The sequence below is a fragment of the Pogona vitticeps genome, chromosome 14, assembly GCF_051106095.1.
Source record: "Pogona vitticeps strain Pit_001003342236 chromosome 14, PviZW2.1, whole genome shotgun sequence".
NCBI lineage: Eukaryota > Metazoa > Chordata > Lepidosauria > Squamata > Agamidae > Pogona > Pogona vitticeps.
In genome coordinates this window covers 15,477,393-15,489,355 of record NC_135796.1, presented here as the reverse complement: position 1 = coordinate 15,489,355, position 11,963 = coordinate 15,477,393, and the positions used below count along the sequence as shown (strand labels likewise).

General features: G+C 43.4%; 1 protein-coding gene across 6 annotated transcripts in view; it reads right to left on the bottom strand.

Moving 5' to 3' along the window:
• Positions 1–214: 214 nt before the first annotated feature.
• The window catches only part of RIMBP2 (RIMS binding protein 2), a 146,380-nt gene continuing 134,631 nt past the window's right edge, over positions 215–11,963 (bottom strand). For 4 of the 6 annotated variants that reach the window (XM_078381725.1, XM_078381724.1, XM_078381727.1 and 1 more), the window contains 6 exons: positions 9,641–9,825; positions 8,951–9,119; positions 5,969–6,072; positions 5,146–5,217; positions 4,192–4,326; positions 215–1,836 (listed from right to left, as the gene is read on the bottom strand). In XM_078381725.1, coding sequence (XP_078237851.1) covers positions 1,645–1,836; positions 4,192–4,326; positions 5,146–5,217; positions 5,969–6,072; positions 8,951–9,119; positions 9,641–9,825 — 857 coding nt within the window. In that variant the 3' untranslated portion in view covers positions 215–1,644. Of the gene's footprint in view, positions 1,837–2,042; positions 2,728–3,787; positions 4,327–5,145; positions 5,218–5,968; positions 6,073–8,950; positions 9,120–9,640; positions 9,826–11,963 lie in introns of those variants that run through there. The other 2 variants (XM_072983591.2, XM_078381728.1) reach the window with 2 other exon arrangements.

The following is an 11,963-nucleotide window of genomic DNA, read 5'->3' as shown; positions in this document are numbered from 1 at the left end:
TATCTTAGTTTTGAGTTTCTGGGCCAGTGGAATTTGTTCTTTAAGATTCTGGAAGGAGGACGAGTAATGTGATTCTCATCCTAATTAAGCAGAAACGGGAATTGTGATAGAAGTGGTTGGCTGTCAGGCCCTTTCTCCTCCTGGGGAAGCCAGGATCCAACCTAGTGTGTCTGCTTCACTTGTGAACAAAACAGGCAACAAAAAGACAACCGTGTCTACAAAATATCAAATTTATTTATATAAAATATTTTACACATGAACAACTGTACACATGCACACGCCCACATTATACTTTAACCACAAATTGAGGCCAGTATTTTTTTTCTCTTTAATTTCATAAACCTAGCCCACAAGGTTATTTTACAAGAATGTACATTGTATTTCTTTGAAGACACAATGGGGAGAAGCTTTGATCATTCATATTATAAACCTTCCACCAATTACAAAAGAAAGGCAATCTGAAAAGTATGTATAAACAGTAAAAAGAATTTACAAATGGACAGGTTACAAAAGAGGAATAGCCGAATGTCTGCCAGCAACTACGTGGTCAAGTTTCTTTTTCTTTTCTGCTCCCCGTCGTAATGCTAATCACGGGGCATAGGATGTAGCAAACTTAGCACTCTTTATCTGTTTTCAGTGACTTCTGGCCAGTGAATAACAACACAACTGTTTCATTGTAATACTTCCTCATGTCTGTTCTGCATACTTTAAACAGCAACAGTGTCCCCCCCAAAAATGGTGTGCAGTTTGAATACATCCCTGGCTGCTGGAATATATATAGATATATGCATACATATATGTCTATATACCTCTCTATAGATATATATCGATATATATATACATACAAATCTTTTTGTGCAGTAATCTGGCTTTAGAGTTTCCTGGAGAGGTTGACTAGCAGAACGCAGAGGTTTTTGTTTTTTTTTAAATGCACCTTTGCACAACACTTTCAGACTCCTGAGGAGTTACATCAGACATTGAACGGAGTCGGCAACACCAACAACTTGCTCTTTGAAATCACCCATGTCTCAGCGAGAATGGAAAGACGGGTGGAATACACAGTACATACAAAGTATACGCTGTATAGGTTAGACAGTACAAATCATTGTGCATGTAGTAAGGCAAACATCAAGGCGGATCAAACTAGGAGTTTCAAGACCATGTGTGTGTTGTGTGAAGTTGTAGAGACAGGGTTAGACGCGGGTGGGTGGGATCTAGGGAACAGTGTTTTTCTTTCTCCGCGTTAAGGGAGGGCAACAGAACTTGGATGTAATGGAGGCGTTAGAACAGGGCTTGCCTCCTCCCAGTGTAATTGTTGGTCTTTCGTACCTTCAGTTGTCTTTTTATTTTATTAAAAATGTACACTGGCAAGGACACCATTCCTCATAGCAATGCATTTTTTTGCCCCCTTGTTACTTGATTTTTAACGCCAAAACTGGTCTCAGAGTTTCTCTGCTGAGGTGGGAATATGCTTTTTTTTTTCTTTTTCCAAAAAGAAAAAAAAAGTTTTCAGTGTGGAAAGATATTTTGGAATAGCCATGAAAGCCCTAGTTTTTGAAGTTTTTTTTTTTTAGACTCTTTCGTGTAAAAATAAAAATACATAGATCTGAAGCTTTACAGGTTGTCCAGAAGAAGAGCACGCATTCATTTCACTGCACCAAGCCTTTTCAGGAGTTTCTTCCCCTTGGAAAGCAGCCCCTTTTTCTTTTTCGAGGGCAACTCCCTGCCTCTCCCGGGACTACCAGAACCCACAGATGGCGTAGGTGACCCCGAATGGAGATGGACTGTAGGGGATGGTGCGCTCCTTGGTGAGGTACCTGTACTCTCGGGAGGAACCTAGTAGGTACATTGTTACAGTTTACAGAATGTTTGAAAGCCATCAACAATAAGAAAATTGGTAACATTTTTTTCTTTTCATTTCCTTTGTTTTCTCCTTTTCCTTTTTGGACAATCCATTTTTCCCCTTTAAAGCATGCCACGCGAGGGACATGTCTAGTTTACCAAAGTGAAAAACAGTAGCTGACAATTTATTTTTTAAAAAAAACAAAACAACCCACAGCTTTTAAAATACATGCTGATTTTTTTCTTTTTGCAAGGGTGACCCATAACTAGATCTTATCTCAATCAAATTGGTGGGTTTTTTTTACATCTCGGTAATCTAGCGGTGAGAAATCCAACTTTTAAGTACAGTACTACCAATGGGAAGTTCTATATATGCACTAGCCAGTTTCCAGAAGGAATCACCGGTTTGGGTGGTGATAAAAATCGGAGCATTTCTGCTCGTCAGCTCTGTAAAACATTTCTTTTAGCATACTGTATAGACATACTTTGAGAAGATGGCACACTGGTTGAAAGAAAAAAAAAGCTAAAATTGAACCTTAATTGTGATCAAAGAAAGCTTCAAGACCTTGGATGAGCTGTGGCAGCAAATGTTTATTTTTAATGCACGTGATAAATGAGCAGGATGTGGCTACTTGCACAATGAATCAGGAGTATTTGGGGGGAAAGCACAAGATGAATTGATACTTAGGAAATCGTTTGGAGAGCGAGAGGCAATGAGCCTCGGCCCTCATCTAGTACTCTTTAAGTTGGCTGGCTTTTTGCTTTTTTCCTGGCAGCCTTGGGTGGTTCTTGCTGGGTCCAGTTACCCGGTTCAGACTAATCAATGGAGGTGAAATTAAGCAAAGGGGTCGCCAGCTTACTTTGATCTCAAGTCAAGGTCTTTGTCTAATGAAGAAAACAAACCAAAGAGAGAGAGAGAGAGAGAAGAAAAGAAAAAAAAACACTTTGTAGAAGCACCCCAACGTACACCTGAAGATACCATATATCGAGCACTAACACATTCATTCATGGGTTTGAGCTGCACGTTTTAATACCAACTTATTGCATTGATAAACCAAAGAGCTGCTGAGTATTTTGCGAACACGGGCAGATCCGTTTGACTTACGGATTGGTTTTTTGGAATGAGAACTAGGGAAGAGAAACCACTGTAGGCGAACACGGCTGCCAGAAAAGACACTTTTAAGGCAAACAGTTGAAGCAGATAGTTGAGGTCAATTTGTTTTCAAAAACAACCATATTATCTATTTTTTTCCTCAGCTGCCATTTTTAAAATCTGCTAACCACGTTAGGGGCCTCGTTCAAGGGCCCAGGCTCCTCTGAGACCGGCTAACAATGCAATATGCAGCTTCTCTTCAGAGATTGTAAGACTAGGACCAACTTTTTTTTTATGCAAACAAAACACTGAAGTTCAATAAGAAATATGTTCCAGATGTCAAACCTCCTTTGTTGTTAATATATGTGTATATATTATTTTTTTTAATGAACGTGAGCCCTGAATACAAGGAAGAAAACCACGAGGAGTGAGAAAATTGACATTTTTGACACACCTTTGAAGAGTTTTTTTAAAAAAGAAATAAACGAAAGATAAGCGAGGAACGTACGCGACTAACCAGGGCTAATGGTTTTGGAGACATATTTCTCTCTTTCTGCACATTTAAGGGCCAAGACGGCTTGCATTAAACAATGCCAGCTAGCTTGAATTGGTATCTCTATTGGTATCTTCAGTTGCTCACTTACGTGTGTAAAGGCTACTTTGCCTTTTTTTAGGGTGTGAAATGAACACTCTTCTTCTGTTCCCAAGCAGATGAGCAAAGAAATAAAAATATACATAAAATAGAATATATAAAACTGCCTTGATGGAAAAAATTACAGGTGAGAATAAAAAATTACAGGTGAGAATACTATACATGAATCATTGTTTCCCCCAAAGGTGGGCATTTGTATAGGGTAGTCACTGGCACCAAAAAAGGGGTTGAGTTGACAATTTACGTGGGGAGCCTAGAAAACGTCTTTCCCCCCCTTTCTGTGTTTAATTTAAATAGCATAGTTCTATTTCTGGATGTAAATTATATAAACTAGAAAGGGTGGTGGCTAAGTTGCATTACAGGGAACCAAACAAGTGGTTCATAATTAAGATTCATAGTCTTTATACGCATTAGTAGAACAATTTACTTTGGTGTCTACTGTCTCTTTTTTTTTTAACATGTCCTGCAAACAACACGCAAATGGAATTCAAAATGTTAAAATAAGGATAGTACTCAAACTGAATCTGAAATGGCGGATGGGGGGAAAACTAAAAACCAAAAGAGAACAAGGCCTTTTAATTTTGTTTTCTCAATGCTTGCTTACCCTTTTTGCTTTTGTACGTATTGGCGTATCTTGAGCATATTGCGACGGGGCGTCGGATAGATAGACCTCGACATCATCAGGCACTTCTTCAAGAAAGTTTGAAGGAACCAGACCCTTCTGACCATTGAGTTCGCCCTAGAGATTGGGGGCAAGAAGCAGGAAATGTTAACAGTGGGGAGATTAGACCGGGTCTAATGCAATGTGCCGGTAAGCTGCGTTGGGTCCAAGCAAGGAACTACCAGAGGAGTAAAATTGGCTTGTTGCCGAATACTGCCCTCTCACATCTCTATACCCTTTGGTTACGTTTGGTACCAAAGCCCCTGTCATTCCCCACCACCAAAGAGGTTTGGCAATTGTCTCCTTAACACTGGATTTCAACTAGCTCTGTGGAACTTTCTTCCCCAGCGAGGGCTTGCCAGGCCCACAGGATTTGGCCCTCCAGGTCACAAGTTAAAAGATGGCACTACTTTTGTAGAAGGCTTTTGTCGGGTCTGGCTGAGGGGGCCGTTCGGCTCTTGCATGCACCGGCTGCTGTTTCCCACGTCTTTGGCTTTACGGCTTCCGTTGCGGGCGTTCTTGAAACAAAGAGTCAAAGACTATATTATAGGTTTGTTATTACTATTTATTATTAGAAAAGGGTATGGGTTGGCTGGTTTTCACCCTGTTTTGTGACTGGTCTCTTGAGTGCAAACCTTGCTTCAGAGGGTGCTTGTTTCATTGCAAAAGCCTGCCTGAGTTACATTCCTGGAACTCGATAAGTTATCCCTGTAATGCAGTTTGGCCTTAAAAATTATCAATCCCGGTGTGTGTGTGTTGTCTCTGGACAGTGGCATCTAATACAAAGGAGTCCATATTCCTTCCCTCTCTCTTTCCAAGAGATGAAGAAAGAGTACCGCTTGAAAACATACTCTGTATTTTGCGACAGAAATAGACTGACAAAAGGAAGCCACTTACGTAGTAAAAACCATCTTCGTCAATTTCTCCAACGACTGTAATAATGTCCCCTGTACAAAATGTTAGTTCGGCCTGCAGAAAAGAGGACAAAAACCTCATTTTTTCAGGACTTCCTGCGAAGGAGGTTTGGGGTTAATTCCCTTCCTCAAGTTACTAGCAATTTATTTGCTGCCTTTCTCCTAAAAGATCCAAGGTGGCTTACAGTATTAAAAGTTAAAAGCTAAATAACAAATCATTACAGTATTAAAAGATACATGTTTAATGCTATTAAAACAGTGTTAAACATATATTATAATTTATAACAGCAGCATTAAAAGCACAAGTCAAATACAGAATAAAATGATCCCTTTAAATCCCTTTGGTCAGCCAATCATTTAAAGGAAAGCCTGCCTGAAGAGAAAGGTCTTTGCTTGTGGAAGTACAGCAAAGACGGGGCCAGCCAGGCCTCCAGTGGGAGGGAGTTCCAAAGTCTTAAAAAGAACCAGTACATCTTCCAGCACCTCTACTTTTTCTTTTGGGAGGCAACGTCTACCTCTTGCAGGGAAGAGGAAATAAAGCATATTCCACCCCAGAAGCACAAAACAACTGCCAGAAGCTTTAGTTGCATTGAAGACCTTAATACTGGAGCACAGCAGCATGACTGCCATGATAGGGGAGGGAGATCCCGCCCGTCCGCCAACCAGGATTCGGCAGACCTTGAACTTCTGGCTGCTTTGGGTAGTGCCACTGCCTTATGCCAGGCACACAAAAGAACCCTCGTCAGCTGATGCCGTTCCCTCCACGGCTATCCCAAAGCCGTGTTGGCATTTGCTCCAGCGAATACCTCCACATCGACGTTGGGCGAGCTCTCCCTTGGATCGTAGTCGTACAAGGCCACCATCCTCCGCGTCGAGGCGGCCGGGGGGCGGCTGCTCCTTCGGTTCCTTTCTGTTGCAACGAAATGGAAGGAAAGCTGTCACTGTTCCTTTTAAAACATGTTCACAGGACAGCTTTCCTCAAAGAGGAAGCCATCAACTCGAAACCTCCACCAGCAACCAAGCCGGGGAGCTTCTAACCCTTACCCACTGAGTGGAAAACAAAACCAGAGCACGCAACACAGAGGTTTTAGGTCCTGCTCTGAGTTATTGTATCTATCTTGAAATTTTCTAGAAGTCCTGAGAACTGCTCAGTGGTTCAGGCATCTGGCTGTAGAGCCAGAGGCTGGGAGTTCAATTCCCCACTGAACTTCCTTGACAGGGGATGGACCCAATGATCCATAGGGTCCCTTCCAGCTCTGCAGTTCTCAGATGATGATGATTTTTTTTTTGTTATAAACAATTCCGTAGGAGTCTTAATAAGGAAAGTCTAAACTTTGCCTTGTTTGCATTATTTTCATCTTGCCAATATTTTTGGATCTAAGCAACACTTCTGATGAAAGTTGTGACACCAGGGGAGGCTGCTGGCTTGATGCCAGTGGGGCGGTGAATCCAGTCCAGCTTTTTAGGCCAACCTTTCTTAGAGCTCCTGGAGGTGCTGAACTGTTTTTGGAGACTATGATATGGCAACAGGGCTCTCCAGTTGACTAAAAACCAGAGCCGCCAGTTCGGAGCTACCAGTGAAACCTTTGTGTTGCTCTCCGTGATCACAGAAACGGTCTTTCCAGGAAACATAACACCACATTTTCTCAACGAGAAAGAGCAAGTGCGGTTTGAGCATTTGTGAAGAGCCGCAAAGGAACAACGACCGTACACCGAGGTTACAACCACTCCAGAGGGAAGTTTCTATGGTGGCCTCCCACTTCCAGACTACAGATGAGCTCCATGGCTGGCCCTTGTCTGTAGTTGATTTGGCAAGAGGGAACCATGTATATATGAGCGCCGGACATTTCAGGAGAGAGACGTCTGGGGCAGAATCGGTGGAGCACATGGTGAAGACAGGCGGCAGAAACGGGGGGTTAGAGACTCTTCCATGGAGCAGAAACATCCAAGGCATAAAGAAGTGGGGTTGTGTACTCCTGTTTCTCTGTCTTGTTACCTGGGTATTGTGACGGGGGGAGACGCACCAATCCTGAGGGTCTCAAAAAACGCCCATCAGTGGTGGTGTAACTGATGAAGGAGGCTGCAGGATTTGCATTCTCTAGTGCAATACTTTGGATTGTTACTCATCGAGTGCAGAGTACACAATCGCAGCAACACTATTGCACATAATGCAGACACGGAGGGAGGGAGAGGATGTTTTGCCGAAACCCTTTTCTGCTGGCAAGTATTTGTTCCGACGTGTAAAAGGAGGACGATACCAGACAGCTCAAAGCACTTTGCTCCGTCAACGGGCCACTGAATCACATCACTGGGTTTTGAGATGGTGTGTGTTCGGTTTTGTTTGTTTTTTTAAATGAAAGCACAGACCTCTTTTAGACCTTCTGGATTTGCGGTGCCCGGAGCGTGTGGTCTCTCTGAAACGGGTATGGTTGACTTCAGGAAAAGAACAAATACAAGAAGACGAGAAGCTATGAAGCTGTTGGCTTTTTTTTGCCCCCGTTTTGAAATGAGGGCTTCCCAAGAATTAAGCAAGAGACAATGACCGAGAACCCCAAAAAAGACAGTGACTGAATCCTCTCGCGTGGGTGTGACCCGTTTTGTTAGAACAAGGCTGGGGAGATCCGGCGCGTACTGGTAAGAAACAGAACACCACCCTTGCATGACCCAGCATGCCGTTTTTGCAGACTGAAGTCAGCATTTGAGGTGAACTGCAAGAGGGAGTTTTTTTTTTAAAAAAAAAAGGTTTCAAATGATAGCAAAGAATTTTTAAAAAAATTCCTGAAAAATAAAAGGCATCTGGCAAAATTTATGTGCTAAATTGCATGAATTCAGTTGGTTTGGTTGCACGAGTGCCCTACCTTAACTGCATGGGTATCAGTTGAAGGAACTGCATGAGTGAAATTAGTTGTGGTGTCAATTACCTGAACACAATTACCATATACATTTTTAGTATATAAATTATAGCTCTGGGGGAATCTAGACATGTCGGCAGATGGAATTCTGATCCCAAGGGAAAACAAATAAACGTAAACAAAAAGTCCCAAGATTATTAACTGCTGGATAGAAAAAACAAAGAACCTTCCCCCCCCAAAAAAAGGCATCACATTTTATGGCCTCTACCTAATTGAGAGGCTCAGCGAAAGCAGACCACACTGTTCAGCTGCAGGTACATTTTGCTGTCTCATGATAACATACTGGGGAATTTGTTCCTTTTTTGCAATCGCTATTGCGATCGCTAAATGATGATTCCTATGGTGTTTTGTGCTTTACGACGATCAGTTCCCTGCTTCGGGAACCGATTTTAGCTTAACGATGGTTGTGAAACAGCTGATTGGCGGGTCGCAAAATGGCCACCCGCTGTGCAGAATGGCTCCCCGCTGTGTTTAGGACTGATTGCTCGTTTTACAGACACCGGAAAATGGCCGCCCTATGGAGGATCTTCGCTGGACAATGAGGTATTTCCCCCATTAGAACGCATTAATGCGGTTTTTAATGCATTCTAATGGGTTTTTTACTTTCGCTTGCCGACGACTTAGCTCTATAGCGATTTTGCTGGAACGCATTATCATCAGCAAGCGGGGCACCACTGTAAGCTTAACTTTTTTTATTCAAATCTTCCTTTTTGTTTTTGTGTCTATACCTTGTAATAAAATTGAAAACACTTGTTGGAAGACCTATTACCAAACTTGAGAAACGTCTGAGTCATTTTAGCAGCCCGAGTCCAAAATGAATGCAGTAAATTTCTCTTGTTGCACCTTTGGAGGTGGCAACTACAGATGTGTCCTTACCTAATTTCTCTATAGGGGTGTTCAGAGGGAGAAAACCTTGCTTCAGAAGTTGCTCCATCATCTCTTCATCATCAGCTTGGATTTCGGAGACCATATTGCATGGAATGAGGCCAACCCTTGCACAAGTTTCTCCCCGGTAAAAGCCATCAATATCCTTGTCGCCATAAACCTGATGTTGATCAAGGACAAGGAAAGAAATAAGCATGCACTCTGACCAAGGGTCAAAACTAGACAATACGCTTAGCACGTTCTTAGAAGAGGTGCTCCCTATAGTCATGAAATATGTCTGTGTCACAGCACGGAGATTTCAATAGCTTCCCTGTTGTGTGCTCTGTTACACTAGCCCCAAGATCAGTAGCACATGTTTGTGTAATTGGTCCTGGCACTCTGAAATTATACTAGGATACTAGCCTTGGATATCAGCTCCCAGCTTGCTGAGGAATTCTGGATTTGTACTAAACAAAAAAAGTATTATTTCCACAGTAAGTTCTTAGGAGGTCTAACAAGGTGGTTTTGTGATGTCTCAAGTTACGAGTGCTGTGACACTTGAACAAAACAGTACTTTCTAGTGCTCTTCTGAACATCTCACCAAGTGGAGAGTGCTCAGAAATGCCGACAGAAACACCAGCTTCGTGATTCGACAAGGCCAACCCAGTCCTACGAGAACATGCCTCTCTTCACTTTAATTACCTTAATAATCTGCCCTTCTTTAAATGGGAGCTCCTCTTCCGCTGCGTCAGGGTTAGGAGACATGGTCAGTGGGTCGTAGTCAAAAAGAGCCACAAAGATGCGTGCGGACACCTCTTCAGCGCCAGGATCGGTTTCAGATTCTTCATAAATTTCTGGAGACAGGCGATCCCGGCTGCCATATCCATCTGCAACAACAACCGCCAGAAGCTCGGTTGGTGCAAAAATCGCTATCCTTGAACCTCGTTTGAGAGCTTCAATCTGTCCCTGTGGAGTTCCTCTTAAAACATCTTACAATTCAGTTTCAGCTCCTTCGGAGACCAGGGGAATCAATGGTTTTCCAGACGTTTAGGACTACATCACCCACAATTCCTTGCTTGTCAGCCCTACCCCAGTTGGCCAAAAGCTTTTGCTCTTAGCAAAACCTACAAACGGGTTGTGAAATAATAGAGACTATAAAGAAGTCTGTCTTCAGATTAGAAGTGGAACGAAGACTTGCTACACTCGTCTTTGTTGATTTAGGCGCTCTTGTCTTGAGAAGATTGCTCAGGTCGGCCACACGTCCAGGAACGCAGCCAGCACCTTAATGAAAGAGTGCGGATTTGCAGCTGTGATTTAAGTAGCTCGTTCACAAGATGGACTGGGCGGGCCCAGGTTTCCTGGAGGTACAGCTCATGGGAACTTCAGCATGGGGGGAAAAGCTATGGGAAAAGACCTGCAGACTTTTGCCCTGCCTCCCTGCTTCCAGAATTTACAACACAGCCTCTCTATTTCGTCAAACAACCCAAGGATCCTAGCGATGATGGTGATGGCTGTGGGCAACCAAGTCTCCTCCACGCACAACTACAATTAAATATACATGTATTATTCTGATGGCTCCATGTTCTGGCCTTCCTGTTTTAATGTAATCCATTGAACTAAGGACGTTGGCTTCAGTTCCCCCATGCCCGCCTCTGAACCACTTTCTCAAACATCGTCTCCTCTTTCTCCGGGGAAACTCCCTCTGATATTTTGGCTTTCCACTCCCATGTTCCTTTGCCACTGGCCACATGTGCTGAAGTGGAGTCCCAAACCCCAGAAGCCACCACCACCTTGGGGATGAGTGGTCCGGAGGTGCACAAGACCACAATTAATTTTATTACACCCATGCAGAGTTTCTGATCTCAGTACCATTCATGACAGATTCATCATTCCTACTAGAATCTAAGAGACTTAATCAGAGGGGTCATAGGCTCTGTCCCACCCCTCTTGCATCTGAGCATCTTTTGTTCATTTGATCTTTACTAAAAAAGGGCCACCCAACAAGATGAGCTGTGAGATGCCATTTTCAGTCGGGAGGGGTAAGGGACAAGACCAACCTGGATAGGAAAAAACGCAGCGAACACGATACAACAAGAGCAACCCCTGAATAAAGGAAATGAGAGCTGCAGCTCCATTCCGGTGTTGAGCAGGATTTTTGGCTGCATGCTACGACAGCGTGAGGTCAAGACCGCCGTGAAAACCACACCGAGCAGCCAAAGGCTGTGGATGCCCCACGGTAAGCCCACAAAGTGTACCGGAGGGTTCAAATTCAGCCAAGCCATGATGCCTCATGCTTTGGTCTCTTCTTGTCCGTGAAGCCACTTTGCATGCATGCTATTTGACAGTGCAAAAATGGACCCTCCTCCTCCTCCAAGGATGCAGGTAAGAGAGACCTAGATGGACGTCAGCACAACATCACCAAACAAAGCCGGGAGACGGAAGACTAAAACCACCCTTTGATATCTAGGAACTCTACCACCTTCTTCAGGCCCCAACTCTTCCCCATAAGCCCAGGTAGCTTTTCTCAACTACTGTACATTCACAGTACAATCCTACTGACTTCTTACTACCAAGTCCCACCAAAGTCTGTGCAACTTCCTCCCGAGGAAGTACAAACCATATTGTAGCTTTAAGGCAAGTGTGAAAGGCTCATAGTGTTGGCTACTTGCATCAAGCTGGAGCCTTTGGTTCTCCCTCACGGGTGGAGCCCACGCGCCCCTTCTTCCTCCCGTTTTATTTCGTGTAATGCTCGCGTTCTGCCTCGAGGTGTCTGTATTAGATTGTGGTTTAATTTTCTGCTTTGTAGTCAAGGCTAGCTGGGCCATTACGGAGTGATCTGCCTTATTTGCTCTTACAGCCCAAAAATGGAGAACAAGCAGCGCTATTCATAGAGGCAATTCATCCCTTTTTACTGGCCATCATGAACGATAACAGGCTCTCCATGGCTATTCAAGGGACCATTTCTGTTGGACGTGGAAATTCATTCAGTTTTATCATTCCTGTGGAGAAAGCCAAGCTATATCTG